The 26,138-nt window shown below is 46.7% G+C and overlaps 1 protein-coding gene across 3 annotated transcripts in view; it reads right to left on the bottom strand.

Moving 5' to 3' along the window:
* Positions 1-821: 821 nt before the first annotated feature.
* LOC146007577 (neuropeptide Y receptor type 4-2-like) overlaps positions 822-26,138 on the bottom strand; it is a 42,452-nt gene continuing 17,135 nt past the window's right edge. Inside the window, exons 2-3 of one of the 3 annotated variants that reach the window (XM_083146038.1) lie at positions 25,205-25,314; positions 822-3,435 (exon numbers count right to left, since the gene is read on the bottom strand). In XM_083146038.1, coding sequence (XP_083002164.1) covers positions 2,325-3,435; positions 25,205-25,281 — 1,188 coding nt within the window. In that variant the 5' untranslated portion in view covers positions 25,282-25,314 and the 3' untranslated portion in view covers positions 822-2,324. Of the gene's footprint in view, positions 3,436-24,185; positions 24,277-25,204; positions 25,315-26,138 lie in introns of those variants that run through there. The other 2 variants (XM_083146040.1, XM_083146039.1) reach the window with 2 other exon arrangements.

Raw genomic sequence — 26,138 nt, 5'->3', positions numbered from 1 at the left:
ATTTGGAACCATGTTTGAAATACCTGGTCGGATCAGGGATCTTGGTGTGAAGGTGCATACAGACTGGGCGTTTTTGCAGAGCGAGGATGCTGAAAATCGCTGGACTGAAAATTGCTCAGTGCATACACACTGAGCTATTCTTCTCCCATCCAAGCAATTTTAGTTGGGGTAGATGGCTTTCCATAGCATGATGCTATGGAAAGCCAACCACCCCTTCACTCATTGACTGGTAATACCAGCAGATGACCAGCAGAGCCAGCGATGATGTGGGAGCGCACATCAGCACTCACTGGCCCGCACACACTGGGTGGCTTTTGAGCTAAATGAAGCTCAAATGGTAAAAGTGATCTACTTTCAGCTCAAAATCATCCAGTGTGTATGGGCCTTACCATCAGTATAAAATATGCATTTAATCCATACTTGCCGACTTTTGCTGGCTTGCCTTTTTTGCAGGGGGGCGGGGCCTTCGCCGGGAGTTAAAAAGAGGTGGGTTGGGGGCGGAGCCACAGACGGGCTTTCCTGTAGAGAGGACGCAGACACCTGTGAAGCCCGTGAGGGGACGCGGATACCTGTGAAGGTATCCGCGTCCCCTCGCTGCGCTCGCCACACTTTCTATTCTCAACTCCACGCCGACGTGGATAGTGGGGGTATAAAAAGGTCGTAGGACGCGTACCGCCGCCCCTCGCGGGCTCGCTGCGCTCGCCACGCTTCGGGTTCGCGTTGATAGTGGGGGTGGTACAGCCTCAAAAATGCCATTTGGGGGCCATTGAACATGTTTCATACTAATTCCAATGCATTTGGATGCTTTTCAGTGCAAAATCGTATGCAATCGCATGCAATGCGATTTTTTCGCATACGATGGCCATCGTGGGAGCCGTGATAATCCACAAGTACCGCCCTGAGTACAGGGTGTACAGTATGTTAAAAACATATATGCATACAATAATTACAATTACAGTGAAATGTAAAGCAAATGACACAGATTTAGTAGTTGTTAATAAAATTGTATTTTCCATAGTCACTGTACAATGCTCATAAAATGCAGCTGTTTCATTACTGGAATAAATATGCTCATATCAAGAGTTCCACCCCTGTACAGTAAGTGCTCTAGAAAGCAGGTGACAATACGGCCACTGGGGGTGCTGTTCCTCATACTTGTAGATAGAGCCAGACTCGGTGCATGACAGAAGTCCTAAAACTTTATTAACAAATGTCTGCCCCACACTAGCTATGTTGTGCTGCAGATACAGTATATGACAGAGATTGAGAAACAAGGGCAAAGTTTCCAGATGTTGCAGTTTAAGTCAATCTTGTTTTTTCCTCCCACTGCAAAGCTTATTTACCTACTGTATAATTGAGTTTCCTATTACATCTAGTTTCCTGTAACTGCTGCAGATGTGAGTGAATGGTGTCTGTTATCGATGGGAAAACATTAAGCTTTGAGCACTATTCGCTGGAAGCACGTCAGTCATGTTGGGAAAGAAATGTCCACAGACAAAAGACCAACAGCAGTATCATGACAATCAGAATCCTGACCCATTCCATGAAGTCATTTTAGCCTACCCCTAATCTACCCCTCCACAGCCTAAATGTGCCCATATGTTACGGTGATGTATCGCAGCAGTGTATGAGCCTTTCGACCCCCTTGACAACAGCACTAGTTTCTCGCATGCAAACCGCTCCCCACTGCCGGAAGGGGGGCATTAGGTCGGACGAGCAGCAGGTCTGACCTCCGTCTCAGGTCCGATCCGCACAGGACCACGCATCGGACCCAAGGGGGTCATAAACACATCCAGTTTGGGCAGATTTCTCGGCCTGAGCCATCGTAATTGAGTAAAATTGGCACAAATTGGACAAGTGCTTGAGCACATTAACCCTAATCTCCCCCACAGTCTAGCACTAACCCCCTAAGCTAACCTCCCCCACTCACGCAGCCTAACTTTCCCTCTAGTGCCTAACCCCCATGATTTGTCAGGATTCAGACCAATGAGATCACACCATAGGTCTTCTGACTGTCAGGATCCCGACTGTCTGTATCTTAACCACCATTAAGTCCATTGTTAGAATGTAGTGTAAGCATTTTACAGATTTTTCGCGTTACACATCAAATCAAGAGGTGTGGACTGCCCTGCAATTGTGCGTTCAAAGAGAGGACCATTGTTTAAGCCGTCTGTCTCCACTTGGTGCGTCCTTAGCTCTCTTGTCCACCAACAGACAGGGAAGCAAAAGACGCCTTCAAAATCCCTTGTAAACATGTCTGTCTTTTTGGCTTCTTAGAGTGTTATATTGATTGTCCATACCAGTCTCCTATGCACTATAGAATGTCAACATACGTCTTGCCCAGTATCGGAACTTGGTGATCCAGGCAATTCTGGACCATTCATGACTGACAATGGATGTTTCTCTGGCTCTACCTGAGCCTCTGGGCTCTTTTTCCTCTGCCCTGTGCACCTCTGGACCCATAACTTCAATTCTCGTTTCACATTGTTGTTAAGTAGGCCGTAGATGACCGGGTTAATACATGTAGAGATCATGGCAAGCAGGTGACACAACGAGAAGATCAGATTGTGGTAGCAAACATCGATTAGTTTGTGGTCCCACTCCACAATAATGTTAAAAATTTGAAGCGGCAAGTAACAAACGGCAAATGCACCAACCATAGCGGCTAGCATGAGGTTCACCCTTCTCATATGACTGTAGGTCCTCTCAAATAGACCCTCCCTGTGCCGCAAGTGCACAGAGATACGACAGTAGCAGCCTACTATAAAACACAGCGGGACCACATACTGCAGGAGCAGTAGAGTCACCGTGTAGGCTCTCCTCTGCTCTCCCGTCTCCCAGGTCTCAACACATGCGAACTTGTCTGCCAGGTAGTCCATGACCATTGAAATATTTTTGTGAGGACTGTTAGTCAAGTCTACGGAGTAGACCAAGGGCAGAGCTAGAAGGCAGGCCAGACTCCAGACAAGCAGAACCGCTGTGTAGGCTTGACAGACACTAGGCTTCCAGCCGGTGTGGTGTAGAATAAGTTGGTGCCTCTCTAAGGCGATTATCACTAGGATCATGATGGAAACAGTGACTGATGCGCATTGAACGAAATTAGTGATCTTGCACAGCCACCGACCAAATATCCAATAAACCATAATAGTGTAGACCACTGAGAAAGGCAAGCAGAAGATGCCTACAAGGATATCGGAGAAGGCCAGGTTGGCAATGAGGATGTGCGTGACGTTCCCCTTCTCCTTTCTCCGGCAGATGACATAGATCAGGGAGCTGTTACCCAGCAGGCAAAGAAATATTAGGAGACTGTAGGATGTCCCCAGAAAGGGGGTAATGTCAGGCAAATGCTGACATTTATTCCTTATCAGATTCTCGAACAGGAGGGTAGCGGAAGACTTGTCGAAGGAAAGTGTGTAGTTCATTTCGTCCTGGGCACTGTGTAGAAAAAAATAAAACGTATTAGGTACAAGCTTGCAAGAACATTTCTGTCAACGTAACATTCACCCTGTATTAGTGATGTTGTGGGATCAACCGTGGAACATAAGTCTTGCACAAATGATTAAGTGAATAATTAAAAAATCAATGTACAAGATTAATGTTGCACGGTTGATCTCAGTGCTCCATAATACCTGATAAATTACTTTTAGGCTGACAGAAGTCCCACATCACGTTTGTTTTTCACCTTTGACCTGAGCTGCAATGGTTCATTTGGGCTCCTGGTGCACGCACTACTGAGCCTCAACCACAGAATAAAGGCAAAAGTGTCTGTTTTGTCCAGTTAAGGGCCTAATTTATAATTGAACATAAATACACACCCTGTAAGTTTTGTAAATTATTACATATGCACATAGATACGGTTCTGTATTTCAGCAGTTCGGTAACGTGCAACAGGAGTATAGTGTACAAAGACCAATGTTTCTTAAGTCTTTGGGTGCCAGCATCTCTGTTACAGATGTTCAAAATATCCACTAAAAAATGGCAGCATCGCTCACATTTGTTATATAAATTCAAATAAAAAAAATGTTGTGTAAAAAAAGATTATATTCCTATATAAGGTAAACATTACAGGTCATTATGATGAAATAAATATGTATGCTTGGAAATTTGCACACCTATTTTGACAAATTCACTTGACACTCAAAGGGGTAAAGATTGGGTTTTTTTTTATACCCCTACTGTACTGAGCTTACACAACTGAACGCCCCTGTTCTGCTTTTCAATACTCAAGTAAAAGAGACACACATGTTGCTTGAAATTGTATGTTCTATGCAAAAATGCCCCCATTTGGAACCCTTTGAATTTGTTAGGTGCCATATCACAGGGATGTGGTCATACCATTTTTTACCACTGGTAAATAATGTATAACACGTGTTACTTTGACAGGGAAGGTGGGCCCTCTCAGCTCTGGGCCCCATATCTGCTGTGCTCCCTGCACCTATGGTAGTTATGCCCTTGGGCCTGATTCTAGTTCACTTGCAAAAGCAAATTCACTCTCTAATGGAAAAAAACCATGTGCACTGCAGGTGGGGCAGATGTAAAGTGCAGAGAGAGTTACATTTGGGTGTTATTTTGTTTCCGTGCAGAGTAAATACTGGCTGCTTTATTTTTACACTGCCATACAGATATCCAATTCTATGATAGCACTTATTATATACAAACAGTATATAACTCATTTGATTTAGGACCTTATTCAGGTTTGTACGCACACGTCCACAGCGAACATATTGAGGCCAGTGGCCAGGGGGGAGGCGGGCCGGGGGACCAGCCCACGAAAATGCCCAGCGTTTCATGGGCGTTCCCATAAAAACACTGGGAGGTCTCATGGAAATCGCCCGGTGATGTGGGCACCAGGGGCGGGTAACTGACACCGGATGCCCGCCCACTTCCTTAAGAATGTGCACGCACATTTAAGGTTGCTCTGAGCAACCTTAGATGTGGGTGTGCCTTCCACATCATTCGATGTTCGGCGACCAATGAATGATGTGGGTTTTCCCCCGCAGGCTTATACATATACATAGATATGGCAAAGGTGAAATCAAGGAAAGACTTTATTCATGAGTACATTCGCTGGGAAATGGGGCTAGTCTATGGGGTTATTCAGGCCTGATAGGTTCTCTGCTAATTAGTAGAGCCATGTGATCAGATAGCCGCCACCCAGACAGAGGCTTGCAAAACGATTGCAGATCGGCAAATAGCTGCAAATTTATTCGCAACTCACTCACCATCTAAAGATGTTTCCAGTGTGTGCAGTCTGTGCGTAACCCAGAACCTACCATACTGACGTCACAGGCCCTCCCTAAAAAACCCCTGGCCACGCCTGCATTTTCCTTGACACTCCCAGAAAGCGGCCAGTTACCACTCACAAGCGCCGGCTTCATGCCAATCAACTTGCGAACGGCCAGAGATTAAAGAAGATGCTGGATGTTATTGCAGGAAGGCCTTGCGCACATGTACTACAGTCCGTACACATGTGCAGAGGATCGATTATCGGCCGAGCTGGAAGTTCGCAAACGCCAGCTCTCGGGTCTGAGTAAAACCTCTTAATCCCTAGTGCCATAGTCTGAAATTCTCCCTTTGAAAGTATTCCAGAGTTCAGGTGATAAGAATATGCATGGATAATTATATTTTTATCGAGTACGGTAATATTGACCATCAAATGCAGGTCAAAAACAAGTGCCGCCAGATCAACATCCTATAAAGTAGATGCCAGCTGACTATTATCATGAAATAAGTTACTGTCGCTGTAATTCACATGAGAAAGTATTGCCTGTCAGGACAGGAGGTCAACACGTAATTCTGTTAATGATTTAATACCGTAGTGTAGCGTTGCTCACTTGATACCAGCAATCCTGCACACATGTAAGGCCCCGTAATAATTACCTGCATGTCATTAGGCATCATACCGATTCATTTATAGTACAGAGACTGCTGTGCAACACAGCACCCAAACTTCAAGATAAATGGTCATCACTATATGATACAGTAAGTCAATCAGGTGACCATCCGGAGAAGCCGTAGTCCCATATAAGCCTATACTAGATTTGGGGGATCGTTTAGAACATATATGGCCTGATTAAGACCGTAGGGTGCATATGCTTGCAGCCTAGAAAACAGGTAAATGCCGACAAATGCTCGCCCTTGGCTCCCGAATCCCTGGCCTCTGTAAGACTGGAAATAAGTCCTGGCCCCCAAAATTCCTGATGGCAGCCCTGGTTGGTGCACAGGTTCAATCATAACTTTCACATTTTCAAACGTGTGCTGCATTCATTCCTAACTGCCACAGGTGGCCGGGAAAACATGGACTGTTAGTAGATCTTGAGGACCGGTTTGGCCACTCCTGGCATATGGTAATAATGGAGGCTGGACTGATGGCAGTGGTAATGTATAAAAGCACACTGTTTGTATTAGAATAACAAAGATCTCTAGTGCATAATGGAGGGACACTTGTAGATTGGGCGATGTGAGTGTGTAAACGGCACCATAGGGGGCATTGTGTTTGTGTGTGTAAGGGACACTAAAATTCCATGGGATGGGAGGTGCAAAATTTATATTTAAACCATTGCATGTAGCACTGGAGCCACTGTGAGAGGATGCAGAAAGCAGCATTTTTTGCCATGCATAACTTGTGTGTGGCATAATATTTGATAGGCATTACAGTGTGTGGCATAATGTGTAGGGGGCATTACGTTGTGTGGAATAATGTGTAGGGGGCATTACGTTGTGTGGAATAATGGGCCTTATTCTAGTTCACTCTTTCTGACAAAATCCTTCTTAGATGGACAAAACCATGTGCACTGCAGGGGGGGCAGATGTTACTTGTACAGAGAGAATTAGATTTGGGTGAGTTATTGTGTTTCTGTTCAGGGAAAAAACTGGCTGATTTATTTCTACACTGCAATATAGATCTCACTTTGAAGTAAAACCCCACCCAAATCTAACTCTCTCTGCACAAGTTACATCTGCACCACCTGCAGTGCACATGGTTTTGTCCATCTAAGAAGGATTTTGTCAGAAAGAGTGAACTAGCATAAGGCCCATTGTGTAGGAGGCATTACGGTGTGTGGCATAATGTGGTGTGATCATAGGCGAATCTAGGGGTGGTTGAGGGATGGGGCTTTCCAACAAGCCCAGCCCCGTGTCTCTAGCCCCCTGAGAACCGGAGATACTGCCAGGCTAAGCTGGAACGTTTTCCCTATAGGATAACATGGGACCCGCTAATTCCGACCCCCACCCAGTTCAACGGCTGCAAGTTTCCCCTTCGGCATCACTGAAGCTCGAGATTGATCTCGGTCGAACACAAATCGCTGGGCCTTCAATCTGATACCAGGCTGGATCCATATGGGTTAATTGGTTCCAGGGATATTGAGGTTAAACCATTTTTTTTTCATTTCTTAAATGTCATTTCATGACTGTTTATGTTCTTTGAGGGCAGATTTCTCTGGAACCAAACAGCCCAGTTTCACGGGTCCAAAATCATTCGAAGCCAACTCAAAAGTTCTTCAATATGATACTGGTCACATGTAAATGGGTCAGTTGGTTACGAAGATATAGCTGGTTGGTTAAAGGGGGGTAGGGAGAGGGGAGTGGTTTTCTCTCCCCCTTACACCAGAAAATGCAGGGACTAGGCTGGTGTATAAGGGGTCAGCCTGGGAATGTCCCTGCATGATCCTGGGACCATATTCCCAGGTAAATCCCTGCATTTTCTGTTGTGAAAGGGGTATTATTTCAAACAGCTGTGACCTGCAGTGCTCTAAATACAGCCGGGCAGCCCCCTGCTCTCTGTCCAGATGTCAATGACTGTCACCCCTGCAGATTCCGCTCCAATTCTTCTCCCCGCTTTCACCTCAGCCCGCCCCCCTTTAATCATTTGGTGCCGGCGCCCGGCGTGCTCCCCTGACGTCACACACAACAATAGCGTGCACAATATTTCAAATGTCCACTCGGCTAGAGGGGACACCAGGAGGGGAGTGGGAGCGTGCTCTGCGCTGCGCTCTGCTCCTCTCCCCATAGAAGCAGTTGCACCGCTCTCCAACTCTCCCTGCAGCAGCAGCGAAGGCTCATATAAAAATTTACAGTAAGTGGCACTTTTGGGGGCATTGCTTAAGGGACGCTACAAGTGGTGGTATGTGGGGGCATTACGCATAATGTGTGGCTTAATGTGTAAGGGGCATTACGGTCAGGGCCGTTTCTAGAGGCGGACAAGCCGTGCAGCAGCCCGGGGCGCCGCACGGCTTGTCCGCCTCTGAAACAGCCAGGGCGCCCGGCAGTCTCCCCCAACGCCGCTAACGCCGCTGTAGCCGCCGCCTCCTCCTCCGCCGCTCTGTGTCCCCGGCCGGTCCGACTCCACGCACGACAGTGCATAAGCGGAGGCTGAGATTTCCCTGGAAAGGGGAGGGGAACGCATTGTGCGTCTCTCCTTCCCCTCGCTCACGTCACTGGGCTGCCGCTGTCAGCCAATCAGAGCTCGGGCGCGAGGTATGAATGGCTGACGGCTCAGCTCAGGTACACACACTGAAGGGGAAGGAAAGAGGCACGATGCGCTCCCCTCCCCTCGGAAGCAGCGGCAGCAGAGGGAGCAGAGGGAGAGAAAAAGTGAGTTTGGCATTGTGGGGGCATATATTTGTGTCACTGTGGGGGCATATGTGTGGCGCTGTGGGGGCACATCTGGCACTGTGGGGGCACATCTGGCACTGTGGGGGCATATATTTGTGTCACTGTGGGGGCATATGTGTGGCGCTGTGGGTGCACATCTGGCACTGTGGGGGCATATATTTGTGGCACTGTGGGGGCATACATTTGTGTCACTGTGGGGGCAAATATTTGTGGCACTGTGGGGGCATTTATTTGTGGCACTGTGGGGGCATTTATTTGTGGCACTGTGGGGGCATTTATTTGTGGCACTGTGGGGGCATTTATTTGTGGCACTGTGGGGGCATTTATTTGTGGCACTGTGGGGGCATTTATTTGTGGCACTGTGGGGGCATTTATTTGTGGCACTGTGGGGGCATTTATTTGTGGCACTGTGGGGGCATATATTTGTGTCACTGTGGGGGCATATGTGTGGCGCTGTGGGGGCACATCTGGCACTGTGGGGGCATATATTTGTGTCACTGGGGGCATATGTGTGGCGCTGTGGGGGCATATATTTGTGGCACTGTGGGGGCATTTATTTGTGTCACTGTGGGGGCATATATTTGTGTCACTGTGGGGGCATATGTGTGGCGCTGTGGGGGCACATCTGGCACTGTGGGGGCACATCTGGCACTGTGGGGGCATATGTGTGGCGCTGTGGGGGCATATATTTGTGGCACTGTGGGGGCATATATTTGTGGCACTGTGGGGGCATTTATTTGTGGCACTGTGGGGGCATTTATTTGTGGCACTGTGGGGGCATTTATTTGTGGCACTGTGGGGGCATTTATTTGTGGCACTGTGGGGGCATTTATTTGTGGCACTGTGGGGGCATTTATTTGTGGCACTGTGGGGGAATATATTTGTGGCACTGTGGGGGCATATATTTGTGGCACTGTGGGGGCATAGTTGGCACTGTGGGGGCATATTAGTAAACGGCATCAGTTGTGCGGCAGCGGCACATGGGGCATAATGTGTAATGGGCATTACGATGTGGGGAGTATTGTGTAATTGCCATCACATTGTGGGGTCTAATGGGCATCATGGTGTGCGGCGTAATGTGTAATTGTCATCACGGTGTGCGACATAATGTGTAATTGTCATCACGGTGTGCGGCGTAATATGTAATCGTCATATCAGTGTACGGCGTAATGGGTAATTGTCATCACGGATAAATAGTGTATAATGATTTAAGTAGCCTGTCAATGGCCCTTATTCTGGTTGGTGCGGTCAGAGCCGCACACGGGGCTCCGACCGCACAAACCAAGGGCCGCCCACCGGACGGATCGCCACGGCCGTCCGTACACGGACGGCTGGCGATCCGCACAAAAATGGTGGAGGCTACGCCTCCACCATGGTGGGAGCTGCCCCCTGCCTTCGATGGTCGACGACCATCGAAGGCAGGCCCGCACGCCGCGGCAGCTCCCGCAAGCTCAGACCACACGGACAATCGTCCGTGTGGGAGCTTGTAAGGGGGCTGAAAGCTGACATCCGGCGACGTCAGCTTTCCGCCCCCATGTCATGGTAATGAGGGCGTCATGCCCTCATTACCATGCATACGCCCCGCGTTTTCATGGGAACGCCCATGAAACGCGGGGCGTACACATAGGGAAATGAGGGGCTGAAGCCCCTCACGCCCCTATACGCCCCCTTTGCGGCGGACGAAATCCGTCTGCGGCGAAGGGGGCTGCACATGCGCAGAATGACCTCTGCGCATGTGCAGACCACAAACATCGGCGGTACGGCCGCACGCGGGCCGTACCGTGCCGATCTGAATAAGGGCCATTGTTTGGCCTTGATCTGTGAGGCGTACTAGCTCACTGTGTGGCCCTCAGCCCGCCAACTTAAGTGCGGGAGGACAATAACAATTCCTGCAGTAACCAATGTCTGGTCATGCAGGTTGCAAAAGTGTGATATAAGGTAATTGTTTTCCTGCTAGACCAAGCCTTATATTAAGCCACACCCCTTTTAAAATTAAGCCACACCCCCTATTTCGGCGCGCGCCTCCGGCGCGCACAATTTCTATGATACCATGTTATGTTGTTTTTTTTTTGTTTTTTTTTGGGGGGGGGGGGCGCATCTTGATTTCTTCGCCCTGGTAGCTAAATTGTCTAGAAACGGCCCTGATTACGGTGTGCAGCATCATGTGTAAGGGGCATTATTTGTGCAGCATCATGTGTAAGGGGCATTATGTGTGCAGCATCATGTGTAAGGGGCATTATGGTGCGCGGCATCATGTGTAATGGGTACTATGGTGTGCAGCATCATGTGTAATAAGTACTATGGTGTGCGACATCATGTGTAATGGGTACTATGGTGTGCGGCATCATGTGTAATGGGTACTATGGTCTGCAGCATCATGTGTAATGGGTACTATGGTGCCATCAAGCAAGAACCCCCTAGCAATGAACACGTAGGTAAGCAGCACTTATGTGGCAAATATGTAATGGGCATTACGGTTTGTTATATAGTATGTAATGGGCATCATGATGTGTGGCACAATGTGTAATGGGCATTATGGTGTGTGGCCTTATGTGTAATTGGCATTACGGCGTGTGGCTTTATGTGTAATGGGTATTACGGAGTTTGCTAAAATGTGTAATGGGCATTACTGTGTATGGTCTAAAGTCTAATACCACACCCCTTTTTGTGATGCCATGCCTCCTTCCCATGAGGCCATGCCTCCTTTTTGCGGCGCGGCTACACCGCGCAAAGGTCCCCCTGCTATAATGTCTAGATCTGGGACCACCCATTACCATAATTCTAGATTCGCCTATGGTTGTGATACATAATTTGTAAGGAAGAAAAATTCCAAATAATGTATGATTCCGGATTTTCCCCCCCCCTGTGGTGGCCAATGTTTGGGCAAAACTGGGGTTTAATGTAGTTGTTCCTGCAAGGCCACACCCCCCTTTTTGGAATGTGTGCCAAAAGCATGCACAAATTTGGAGTTTTCAAAATGTCAATGGGGATGGGTGTGCATTTTTAACTGTTTACATTAGGACCCAATTGCCTAGAACAGCCCTGTCTGTTTCCTCAAAATGCCATGAGGGGTCCCCAGAAACTTTTTTGGCAGGGGTAGAGTAAAATCTATAAGTCCGCCACTGACTCACAGTTACACCAGCCGCCACAGCCATTACTGATCCGAGTGTCCATGAATCACGATGCCGGTTGCGGTGATGTCACACTGCCTCGCGCCATCACACAGATATTACCGTATATACTCGAGTATAAGCCGATCCGAATATAAGCCGAGGCACCTAATTTTACCTAAAAAAACTGGGAAAACTTAGTGACCCGAGTATAAGCCGCAGCTACTGGTAAAGTCCCCTGTATAATAATACAAGGACACCACAGGCTGCTCCCCCTACATAATACAAGGACACCACAGGCTGCTCCCCCTACATAATAACAGGACACCACAGGCTGCTGCCCCTACATAATAACAGGACACCACAGGCTGCTCCCCCTACATAATAACAGGACACCTCAGGCTTCTCCCTCTGCATGGGACACCACAGGTTTCTCCCCCTGCATGGGACACCACAGGCATTGTTCAATCCAGCTCACGGTGCAGTGTAAATGGGTGACCCGGGTCACAGCAACCCGGGGCCCATTCTCACCAATGACATAGCCAGCACTGAGAGATGATCCCATCTCCAAGCACTGGCTCCAAACCCACATTACATGACAGCAACCACCTGGCATTAATGTCAATAGGGACACTGGTGTAAAACGCCACAAGCCTTTTAGCCTCACTTAAAGTGTGACTGACCTCCATCCCCTGTACTGGGGGGTTGCAGCTGCCGCGCTGTCTGGCTCCACAGAGAGGCGGGGGGAGGAGGGTGCACAGCCGCCGCTGTCCTCCTGGTGTGTCCGCCGCTGCCCTGCTCGCCGCTGCCGCTGCCCTGGTCGCAGTGCTCAAGAGGGAGGTAGAGGGTGCCGCTGACAGGCTCCACGTGGGGAGGGGGGTACGCGGCGGCAGCCGCTGACTTCGTCGCGCCGATGCCGTCCTCTGCTCTGTAATGGCCAGGCCTCCTGCACCATACATGTTCTCAATGCAGGAGGACGGCGGCCATGTTTCTGTAGCCGCGGCCATCTTCCCTAAGCCGCGGCTACAGTATTAAAGCCACTGACTCGAGTATAAGCCGAGTGGGGGTTTTTCAGCAAATAAAAAGGGCTGAAAAACTCGGCTTATACTCGAGTATATACGGTATGTTGACTTTGTCAGCTGCCTATATCACTATTATTGTCATTACATTCCGTGATATACAAGAATGATCATTTACAAAACACTACTAAGGTTCGGTGTGATACAGAAGGAGTATGGGTCATTGGGTTGACTAAACTAAGGTCAACATGATTATTTCGACACCTGAAATAGGTTGACCTGCTTACGGTCGACAGGGCTGGAAGGTTGACACAAGCATTAGGTCAACAGTATCTAGGTCGACAGTCAAAAAGTCAACATGATTTTTTTGGCGTTGTCCCGAATGTCGACATGGTCAACATGGACACCGCTCGGCACACTATTCTCCCTCCATGCCCTAGTGGATGGTAGTACATGAAATATGGCCTGTTGACACATGTTGGCTAGAAAAAAAGTGAAAAACCCATGTCGACCTTTTGACTGTCCACCTAATGCCTGTCTACCGGGTGGCACCAACCCAAGTGACCCCACTGGCCCAGGGTAAGATAATGTGACAGACTGTACAGATAGAATCGCCATCCTCTGCTTTTCGCCAGCCGCCAGAAGGGGGTGCTGGCTTATGAGACGCTCCTTCGCCCCGTTCTGACGGAGCCTGCCCTCTGCCACCTACCCACTGCTCCCCACTGCCCGCACCCCCACTAACCCTGCCCGTCTCCCTGAAGTGGAGACGGGCAGGGAATCCGCTCCCCACCGCCATGTGAGTGTGTGAGACACTCGCACTTCCCTGGCATATGGAGCGCCTCTCCGCCAGCCTGCACCAGCTCAGGGAATCTGGCGACTCCAGCTGGCTGAGAGGCGCTACAGCTGTATGTATATTGGCCAATGTGGCTTTCCTTCCAATAAGGTACTGTAGTCATCATTTTTCTTATCACCATGTGAGTAGTTTTTTTTTCTGATTTGATTGTTGACATTGTAATCTGTCTGCATTAATTGTATTATTGTGTTATCGTCAGGCAGCCAATGTTACCATGCGATGCAGTATCCAGTGCTGGGTAAGAGATTATCATTGCCCTAGTGTGCATATGACAACACAATCCTAGATGCCAACTGGCTGACTCATGTCACAATCTCCCTTCAAAGTAACAGATGATTTCATTATACTATTGTACTGGATGAGCTTCCTCTGAACCCTTAATTAATGCGAGTAAATATTTTGCAGTAATCACATAGCTTAATAAAAAGGGTTTTGTACCTAGATGGTGTTTATCTGGAAGCAGCGGCTTTCTATCAGAAGCATCCTTCGCTGCCTTGGAGATAGGTTCCTTTTAATAAGGGGATGATATCCTGTAATCAGTGGTTTAAAAATAAAATACCAAAGTAAATGGTATTCTCCTTTTCCAAGCCATTCACAACTGAACAATGAAGTGCTTTTGAGTACTTCAGCAATTTACTTTGGGATTTTTTTGCTTGACATCATGTGACGGTGCAGATATAAGTATATCCTTGCTTGGCCACAGGTCACTTAATTAGTACCTCAGTCAATATATAGGACGTAACCATCTGTGACATGGATATACTTAAAACCTGTACCGTTGGGCAAGGGCATAACTACCGTAGGTGCAAGGGGTGCAGCTGCTATGGGGCCCAGAGCTGAAGGGGGCCATCTTTACTGTCTAAGTAATACTGTATGTTTTACTTACATTTATCACCATCCGTTGATAAATAGGGGGCCCTTACAAACTTTTGCTATGGGGCCTGCGAATATCTAGTTACGCTCCTGCTGTTGGGGTGCCTTCAGGACCACATCGTGGAACCTCTGGCCTACGGACAGGGCCGGATTAAGGTCTGTGGGGGCCCTGGACAACAAAAATTGTGGGGCCCCCTCCTCTCACCACCACCCTGTCCTTATATACTAGTACCAGGTGCTAACACCCTCATTACCAAAGCAGATGTACAGATGGAGCCGGCTCTATCTGTTCCCAGCGCCCGCCAGATCCCATTCACTGGTGAGCGCCGGTGATAGGGACTGGGACGCTCGTGCATCTCTTTGGCTGGGCAGCCTCTCCCTGCCCATCTCCATTTCAGGGAGACTCTGCCCAGTTTGGGGGGGGCTCCGTTGCATCTAGTGCGTGCGCGCCCCTGACGGTAGCCGGCCGCTGGCGGGGGCTGGCGATAGAATCGCCAGCCCCTGAAAAGATGTAGCCTGCTACATCTGTACTGTTTGTTTACCTTTATCAGTTCCCCCAAATGGCATATAAATCACCATTACACCTTATTTAAACCCCACACGGCTACCTTGTGCCCAGGGGGATCCGCTGTCAACTCAAGTAACAAGTAGACATCACCAACCCGGCGGCAGACGACTATGATAAAACACGCGCCGACGAACGCCTCCGCAGTGGAACGCATAGACCGGCGTTCACCTCACTTCCGTGTTCCAAGCCTCTATTCCGTTTACTCTACTCATACTCCAATTGGGCGCGCTTCTCCGTTCCAAGCCTCTCCAATAGTGTGCGTTTCACTTCATTGTAGTGGAATGCTGAAATAACCAGCGAACCACTGTCCAGCCGCCGCAGGGACCTCCTGCCCAGACCCTGCTGTCTGCCAACCACCCGCTGCTGCCACCGCAGATTGGAGTGTAGGGGCTCCGGGGCGACCGCCCCTGTCGCCCTGTGGTGGATCCGCCACTGCCTATGGACTACTTACAACCCAACAAGCCTATTTCAGCTATCGGGTCGGAGACCTAGAAGTAACTATAAGAGCAGCTGTCATGGAGTGGATAATATATTCTGGCGGACACTAATGCCGATAAGTCGTCAATGTCAGGGGGAGATGGTCACAAGATAATTAGAAGCAACTATATGTCTCCCCACCATGTGTATGGAGAGGAAGATCACGGGTGTTCATACTGTATGCAAGAAGAGATGTTCACAAGGATGTAGAGATAAGTATAGAATATGTATCATATGTTGGTATAATGGGCGACCCGGGTTTAGTATGAAAGCGTCGGTCCCGGGATCAAGATCCTGGGCCCAACCCCTCATTGCGATGTGAAAGCGTTGGATCACTTCATAGAGAGTTCACAAATTGAGCAATTATCGAATAACAATGCACACCTTACGCATTGCACATGTGCAAGGGGGAAATAGCAACTGAAAATGCGTATGGGACGTTAACACAAAGTGGACGGAGTTTGACTGACAGGAAACCATCGTTTGAGGGTGGAAATCTGTCATTTTATGGGTGTGTCTGAAAAAAAGGCAGGAGTGCCCAGGCGTTAATGAGGAGGGTCTGTGATGTCAGCGATGGCCACTTCCGGCCAGTCCCAGATTAGTGGAAGCATCAGAACTACTCTGGGCGTCTTCTCTTTCTGTCTGGGCGACGTCATTTTCCCTGCAGACAACTTCAAATTCCCGCATTAGCGATCCAAGCAGAATGAGTCCCATAGTGCGGCTCGTCTGATCCACAGGTTATCGAACACGTTCTCCATCAACTGAAAATTATGTTATTTCAAAGCAAGGTTTCAAAGAGCTATAAAAGTGTTTTAGGTTTATTATTCTATATTTCATTTTCTTTGAAATACCTCATTAACATTATTTTTAATAGAGTGGTAAAAGAGGATTTCAGTTCCACCGACCGCTATTGCAATGCTTCAGAAATCTTCACCCGGGAGTTCAGTCAGGGTGAGATGTACTAAGCCTTGAAAAGTGATAAAATGGTGATAAACTACCACCCAATCAGCTCCTACCTTTCATTTTTCAAACACAGCCTGTGACATGGTAGTTCGCAGCTGATTGGCTGGTGGATTATCACTCTCTATTCTATCACTTCTCAAGCTTACTACATCTGGCCCATAATGAGAGCCAGGGCATCCTAGGAAATATAGTGCCAGATTAGGTGGGACTACTGTATGAGCGTGGAATAGTTTCCAGTAAAGTGGACCAGATTTGTTTTGGTTATTACTATTACAGCACAGGACTGGTGGCCTTTGTAAGGGGAACCTGCTCACTCATTTCTGCAGAACCCTTCCTGTCACTGATCAGGGTGGGACTCATTCAACTCTCTCCTATCTTGGTACTGGTTGGGCTGCCATTTTTCTGTGGTCCACACACTTTCAGACCATCTGATTAGAATATCATCAAAGTTTACCTAGTACTGGGATTGGTTACTTTGCTGTATTTTTGAGTCTAACCCAGTGGTTCTCAAACTTTCTTGAATTACGCATCAGCATTGTTTTCACGTCACCCCTAGGATAAAATCTGTTTATTGATCAATTTGGGGAAAAGAGAACTTAATTAAATTTTGCCTACCTGTCATCATGGGTGTAAGTAAGCAAGTTTAATTTATATAGCGCACTTTCTCCAACAGGACTCAAGGTGTCACATGTGGTGGTGCACAGTTGTGTTTTTGATTGACCAGAACTATTATGATGTTATGATTATATTTTGGCAGTCACAAACATTGGCTTTCCTGTCACTTTGACCATAAATGATCTGATTTGGTCCTGGGTCACCAACCAGAGGCACCCAATATAAGAGCCTCTCAGCAACCAAGGGTGCCTAGCCACACAATTAGGGAACCACTGGCCTAATGCTAAGGGTGGGACGCATCCAAGCTAAAAATGGGTTCAGAACTTCATACCTCCAACAATTGCATTTTCTGAGGATTGTACGCATTTCTCATGCAGCCTCACTATATCAGGTCTAGTGCATGCACAAACCCCACTTCTACGTTGCACGTACAGACCTTGCAGTGTGGATTATATTTACAGGGATACATGGGCAAAGGTTTCAGCGTACTAGAGTTCCTCTTTTGACTGTCTAACGCGCTTATATCAATTTTATATATAACTTTCAGTTTGATTTAATAACTTTATAAAGTATTGCGCTACTGAATCCAGTTGGTATATGTTCTACAACATGAATAGTACTTTTCCACACTTTTGGGGTGATTATTGCATTTATCTAGAGACAATACACTAGCTTCCCTTCTGTAATACATCTGCGCACTGGCTGCTGTATGTGAGTGACAGCCACACTCACTGTATAATACAGTTATCCATTATATAGATTTATTTAGCAGCACGCTGTTTGCTCATTCTAGTTCCACAAGATAAAGCAGGCGCACAGTTCAGCACAACAACACCAATATATATATGTATACAGAAATTACACATGTGGCAGGGGTCATACCGGCTGCATAGAAAATGATCGAGCATCTATATTGGTCTGTTGCATATATTTTAAGATGTACAACTGATTCAATCTATACATCTGGTAATATAACACAGCTCCACACCATGGCTTATATTACAGACATCCTACAAAGCAATGATTACTTGTAATCATATCCAGAGCCGGCCTTAGGCATAGGCAAACTAGGCAATTGCCTAGGGCATTTGTAATGCCTGGGAGCATCAGCAGCTTCTGCTGATTAAAATGATATGCAGCATGCCTATATTCTGTGTGTGAGTGAGGCTGTATCTGCATATGAAATAGTGTATTGATGGAAATCACTGTAACATAGCATTCCATATGCAGGTACAGCCACAGTCGCACACAGAATATAGGCATGCTGCATATCATTTTAATCATAAGAAGCTCCTTGTGTGTCCTGGTCACATAACAATGCAAATAAGACGAATTTTCAGCAAAAAAGGCACCCAACGTTAGCAGAACTGGCCAGGAGCTGCATGGCCTATTGAGGCAAGATGTATGAGGAAACATCTGTATCCAGGCAGAGGCAGAGGTCACAGTGTTAGCAGCTGTGCGAGTGCTGTCTGTGGGTGGGTTGGTTGTGCAATAGTGTAATAATGTGCGACATATGTGTAAGGGGCATTATGTGTGTCATGTGTATAAGGGCATTAATAATGTGCAACATATGTGTAATGGGCATTATGTGTGTCATGTGTATAAGGGCATTAATAATGTGCAACATAGGTGTAAGGGGCATTATGTGTATCATTATGTGTATGAAGGGCATTAATAAAGGTTGGCATATGTTTATAAGGACATTAATAATGTGTGTCATGTGTAAGGGGGATTACTGTGTGGCATTATCAGGGGTGCCGAGAGAAAGGGGTAGGGGGTACAAATTACCCAGGCCAAAGTCTGATGGAAGGGCCCAGTTGGGGCCCCCTCCCCTTAAGTGACAGCAGCAGCTGCAGCTCTTCTCCTCTGCCCAGCACACACTGCTTTGTGCTGGGTTGCAGTAATGCCATGGAGGTGCTTAAAATACAATATTTTCTCAGGATTTTTTCTAAGGGTATAATGTGAATAATGTGAGGAGTAATGTACATAAGGTAAAGTGGTACTACTGTGTGATGTAACGTGAATAAGGGACACCATTGCATGATATAATGTGAATAAAGTTGCACTACTGTGTGGCATAATTTGCATTGGGGGTACTATTGGGTGGCCATGCCCCTTCCCAGCAAGAACACACCCCTGTTTGAGCTGCGCACCGAATGTGTGCACTGTTTCTATTTAAAATATTGCGGGTAGGAGCACCAAAATGATGACTGCTATGATGAGGGTTGATGGTGCTGGGAAAGGGGAGCAGGGTCAGAGGCGGAACTAGTGGCGGTGCTAGGGGGCACCAGCCAAAATCTTACCTAGGGCGTCATTTAGGCTAGGGCCGGCTCTGATCATATCTTAGTGAAGTCTGTACATTTTCTACAAGATTTGCCATTTAGTGGTCGATGTATAAAATATTCTAAACAGGACATGAGGGGAATTAGCCAATCAGCTTCAACAATCATTTATCAAGTACACTCTGGGGGTTATTTTGGTTGATTCGTTTGGACCCTTGTGAGTCAACCAGAAGCCGCCCTGTGAATGGTGGTACCCCCCCCCCCCCCCCCTCGCAGCCTGTGTTCACATGCAGGGCCTGCGAACAGATGTTTAACGTAAAAATCCATTCGTAGCCTGTGAGTAAACACCCATAATCATTCGATGGTCACCGACTATCGAATGATGTGGAACGCGCATGCAGATCTAAGTGACTTTCAGGTCACTTAGATCTGCCCACACCCTCAAAAGTAAGTGGGCGGGCAGCTGCCCGTCCCCGGCACCCACATCCCATGGGAACACACCCGGCTTATTCACATGCGCAGAAACGCAGCTGTCCATGCGCATACGCCAAACATCGGTCACCGTGCGAACGCACACCAGCTGCGAATGGACCAGAGTCTATATAATGATATCTATGAGCTGATTGGTTGCTATGAACACTTAGTCACCTGGCCTCTTTAGAAGGTCATGGATGTCTACACCCAAAAGAGACACTTTGGAACTTTCACGGCACAATTAGGAAAATGCAAAAGAGCTACTAATTATCTGACAATTACACTGACACTGAAGACATAACTGCAGTAGAATGTCATTGTAACCATCAGCACTTACTGTCCTACCAATCACAATTCCCCTCATTGCCATTTATATATCTTAGTATCTAAATAGCCCCTGGCTACGAGAAGGGCACTGACTGGCTATTTCCAGTAAGAGCTGGGTGCCTGGCAGGGCACTTATTCTAAGCTGCGGGCAAGGACATGATGATGATGTTATGCCAATGGCAGTAAAATAACGAGTATTTGGGGCATGGACTGGCAAGTGCTCTGATTGGGGCCCAAGATTTCAGCATCAGTCGTTTCAGTTCTCTCCCGATGACGGGAGCTGCTTCCCCAAATGTCCTCTCTGTACTACTCTGTTCCTGAAGAAGACTGACCTCCTGTAATGCATCCCAATCTCTATACATTATTTACTAACGTATTTATATAGCTCAAACATATTACTCAGCGCTTTACAGAGAACATTTGGTTGCTAGTGAGCCCGCTCAAAGCAAAAGCTTCGAAAGCTAGTCTGCTACCTTCCGGGTTTGTGCATGTGAGAGTAAGGGATGTAGTTTCACTCTCTGCCAGCAGATGGCAGTGTTTCGGAGACTCACAGACACAAGACATATATATAGATGATTTACACCAGTCCTTGCCCCAATGGAGCTTACAATCTATTTTCCTTCCACCTGTACACGCACACATTTTTACACACACACACACACACACACACACACACATATACACATATGTACTACAGCAAATGCAACACAAGGGTTACACAACTTTCCCATTTTGGATGTTACTAAAGATTGAGACTATTTTCTCTGCTGCAATAAATGTTATATCTCCTCAGCACTATGGCATACAGGCTGCTGGACATTGCAGGTAACAGTACATGACATTGGTTGAGTGCAACACACAAGTTAAGTATTACATACTTCCCAACATGACCCTCTCCAGGAGGGACACAATGCTCTGCTCCTGACCTTCCCTGGTAATGTATGATTGCTGTCACCTGTGTTGAACAGGTTAAGTAATAAGAAAGGTGTTTCACCACAGGTAATGGGAATCATACATTACCAGGGAAGTCCAGGAGCAGAGCATTGTGTCCCTACTGGAGAGGGTCATGTTGGGAGGTATGGTATTATGTCATTTTTGAAGTAATAAAACAACCCAATAAGTGGCCATTTCCTATGCCCTGATCTCCTTCACATTGCTGGCTGCCCGTCACTGTCAGATCCTTATCATTCCCAAGAACAGCTGGGAAAACTGGCCGTGCGAGAACAAATATGGGATCACCCGGGTTATTTTACTTCCATGTGAATGTTTACAATCGATGTATTTATTTATTAACAGTTTCTTATATAGCGCACACATATACCGCAGCGCTTTACAGAGAATATTTGAACATTTACATCAGTCCCTGCCCCAGCGGAGCTTACAATCTATATTCCCTACCACATATACACGCACACAGACATTCTAGGGTTAATTTGTTGGGAGCCAATTGGCCTACCAGTATATTTTTGGATTGTGGGAGGAAACCGGAGTAAACCCACGGGGAGAATATACAAACTCCACACAGTTAGAGCCATGGTGGGAATGGAACCCATGACCTCAGCGCTGTAAGGCAGTAATGTAACCATGAAACCATCCGTACTGCCCCGTATATATAACACATGGTGGGGATAGAACCCATGACCTCAGTCCTGTGAGGCAGTAATGTAACCATGAAACCATCCGTACTGCCCCGTATATATAACACATGGTGGGGCAGTAATGTAACCATGACACCATCCGTACTGCCCCGTATATATAACACATGGTGGGGATAGAACCCATGACCTCAGTACTGTGAGGCAGTAATGTAACCGTTACACCGTCCGTACTGCCCCGTATATATAACACATGGTGGGGATAGAACCCATGACCACAGCGCTGTGAGGCAGTAATGTAACCATTACACCATCCGTACTGCCTCGTATATATAACACATGGTGGGGTTAGAACCCATGACCTCAGTGCTGTGAGGCAGTAATGCTAACCGTTACACCATCCTTACTGCCCTGTATATATAACACATGGTGGGGATAGAACCCATGACCTCAGCGCTGTGAGGCAGTAATGCTAACCGTTACACCATCCTTACTGCCCTGTATATATAACACATGGTGGGAATCGAACCCATGACCTCAGTGCTGTGAGGCAATAATGCTAACCATTACACCGTCCGTACTGCTTCGTATATATAACACATGGTGGGGATAGAACCCATGACCTCAGCGCTGTGAGGCAGTAAAGTAACCATTACACCATCCGTACTGCCCCGTATATATATAACACATGGTGGGGATAGAACCCATGACCTCAGCACTGTGAGGCAGTAATGCTAACCATTACACCATCCGTACTGCCCCGTATATATAACACATGGTGGGGATAGAACCCATGACCTCAGCACTGTGAGGCAGTAATGCTAACCATTACACCATCCGTACTGCCATGTAGCAGTTAGGATTAAAAATAATTCAAAAACAAAAAAGCAGAAGTTACAGTTGGCCATATATTATAATATTATCATTATTATGGTTGCTGTTATTATTATTAATTGGCCATATAACAATAACTAGGAATGTAGGAACACAGCATGGTCAAGGATTTTTATATGCTTTCTTCATGTAGGACATCTGGGGAAATTTACTAACATGTGGGTTCTATTTCACATGGGTTGTTGCTATGGGCAACCAATCAGATCCTATCTATTATCTTCTAGATAGTGCTAAAATAAATAAGAAGTAGCATCTGATTGGTTGCCCGTAGCAATATCCCATGTGACATAGAACCCACATCATGAGAAAGTGTCTAAAATGATGTTGTGCTTTAAATGGTTTGTCCACCAGTCCTAACATCTCCATAAGTAAGCGAACATGTCCTCCATCCACTGGTGTCCTGCAGCAGCCAGGTCCTGCCGTTCCCATTCCAAAAAGGGTTTTATATCCTGCATTTATATATCATTGTTCTGCATTTATATATCATTGTCCTGCATTTATATATCATTGTTCTGCATTTATATATCATTGTCCTGCATTTATATATCATTGTCCTGCATTTATATACAGTATCATTGTCCTGCATTTATATATCATTGTCCTGCATTTATATATCATTGTCCTGCATTTATATATCATTGTCCTGCATTTATATATCATTGTCCTGCATTTTTATATCATTGTCCTGCATTTATATATCACTGTTCTGCATTTATATATAATTGTCCTGCATTTATATATCACTGTCCTGCATTTATATATAACTGTTCTGCATTTATATATCATTGTCCTGCATTTATAGATCATTGTCCTGCATTTATATATCATTGTCCTGCATTTATATATCATTGTCCTGTATTTATATATCATTGTCCTGCATTTATATATAACTGTTCTGCATTTATAGATCATTGTCCTGCATTTATATATCATTGTCCTGCATTTATATATCACTGTTCTGCATTTTTATATCATTGTCCTGCATTTAAATATCATTGTCCTGCATTTAAATATCATTGTCCTGCATTTATATATCATTGTCCTGCATTTATATATCACTGTTCTGCATTTATATATCATTGTCCTGCATTTATATCTTTGTTCTGCATTTATATATCATTGTCCTGCATGTATATATCACTGTTCTGCATTTATATATCATTGTCCTGCATTTATATATCATTGTCCTGCATTTATATCTTTGTTCTGCATTTATATATCATTGTCCTGCATGTATATATCACTGTTCTGCATTTATATATCATTGTCCTGCATTTATATATCATTGTTCTGCATGATGATACTTATATGGCGCAAGCATATTCCATTGTGCCTAACACTTGTATCCGTAATATAAAGAGCACTCGTCACATAAGAACAGAGTTTACTTTCAGCCGTAAGTGGAATAAATAAGAATGTCCCAGCAGCGTTATGTACAGTCCCGGCGCCGATGCCCTGCAGCGCTGCCACATTCAGGCTGCTAGGACTCCCTCAGCTAATACTGCAATGTGATTGCTCTTACCTTGCAGATGGACCAGTCTGTGGATTCAGGAGACAGCAGACTGGAGCTGACTGTGGGATTGCTGACTCCCTGATTGTGTGTTTGTTTATACAGCGCAAGTGGGCGGAGGGCTATCAATCTATCCCTGTCCATCTCCACGTACGTTATTAGCACAGTGGTAGAGCACACTCTGTTGGTGGAGACAGCATGTGCGTGTTGTGTGTGTGTGTGTGTGTGCGTGTATGTGTGTGCATTCCGGGGACAACATACATTGTGTCGACCACTGAAGGTTGACAAGGCTTAGGTTGACACCTGAAATAGGTCGTCATGGCTACGGTCGGAAGGTCGACACAAGCATTAGGATGACAATGGGAAGGTCGACAGTCAAAATGTCCAAATGAGTTTTTCATGTTTTTGTCCCAAGTGCCGACATAGTCGACATGGACACCGTCTGAGTGTACCGCGTCCCCTCGCACGGCAGAGTGCCTCGCTGCGCTAGTCACACTACGATATTCTCCCACCACGCTGTAGTCGATGGTCGGGTAGGAAATACCACCTGTCGGCACATGTCGGCAAAGAAAAAAAAAACGGTTGACCTATTAAGCCCTGTTGACCCAATGTATGTCGACATCTATAGGGTCGAGTGATCCGTGCCGGCAGTGGATAATCTGATAGCTGGAGGCAGGTGGTGCCGTTCCCCAACTTCCAAGCAGGTTTCTATACAATATTGATCCGTAGGTGAATGTATAGAATTCTCTTTGCAAAGTGCAAATAAGCCAAGAATGTCCCGGATCAGATGACTGATTGCACCTACTGTATCCGCCACTCGTGTTACATTCCCCAGATGCCTGGGTGCTGGTATAGAGGTGGGACTGCTAAATATATTTTATTTGGGATTTTTTATTTTTTTTAAACAAATTTTTATTAATATATTTTCCACAAATATAGAAAATGCAAGCATATTCACAATGAGAACACATAAAGGCAAAAGACAGGCAAGCTTCAGCATGTATGCATAAAATGTGATTGTCACGTCCTACCTCCCTCTCCTCCGGTGGCGGCTAGTTCCCCTTCGCCGCAGGGACCTGGGCATCACAATGTGCTCAGAAGGAACCATGTAGTCCCTTCAAAAATGTTCCTTATCTTGGACCTAGTTATAAAAACCGGATGTTCAATATCTATTCCCCAATTATTGTAACATTTCTTGACATTTGTTTCTATCAAATACATGTGTTGCAAAAGGACAGTTTTAAGTAGAGATGCGCCAGTGGCGTAACAGAAAATTTTGCTCCCCCCCGCCGGGACAATATCGCCCCCCCCCCCCCCCGGGGTCTCTGCAGCGAAGTGGAAATACTGCGCTACCGCCGTGCGGCGGCGCGGGAAGCACTTCTGACTCTGAAAACACTGGGTGCATGCTGATTGGCTGAATCTCAGCCAATCAGTGTGCGGCCGCGGCCAGTGTTTTCAAAGTTAGAAGTGCTTCCCGCGCCGCCGCACGGCGGTAGCGCAGTATTTCCACTTCGCTGCAGGGACCCCGGCAACTCATAATCAGCGCCGCAGGGACCTCCAGGCTCTCCCGAGTCCCTGACCACAGGTACCCCCGCACCGCACGGACCCCCCTGCCAGCTCCCCGCTGCACCCACAAGCAGTGGGGAGCTGGCGAAGAAACAACAGCGCCCACAGACCCCCGGCGCCTCCCCGCCACTGCGGGGGCTGCGGCCCTTTAGTTACGCCACTGCGGGGGCTGCGGCCCTTTAGTTACGCCACTGAAATGCGCAGGTTCTGATTTACTCTGATTTCAAAGCAGGATCTTATTGGCTATCCCAAATCACATGACAGTTGTTGACAGTTGATAGCCAATAAGATCCTGCTTTGAAATCAGAGTAAATCAGAACCTGCGCATCTCTAGTTTTAAGCATCGATAACAAATGGGGAGATGGAGACGTACGACATCGCAATAACACTTTTTCTTGC

This window comes from Crinia signifera, chromosome 6 (assembly GCF_055691185.1).
Source record: "Crinia signifera chromosome 6, ASM5569118v1, whole genome shotgun sequence".
NCBI classification, from domain to species: domain Eukaryota; kingdom Metazoa; phylum Chordata; class Amphibia; order Anura; family Myobatrachidae; genus Crinia; species Crinia signifera.
This window is presented reverse-complemented; position numbering and strand designations above follow the sequence as displayed.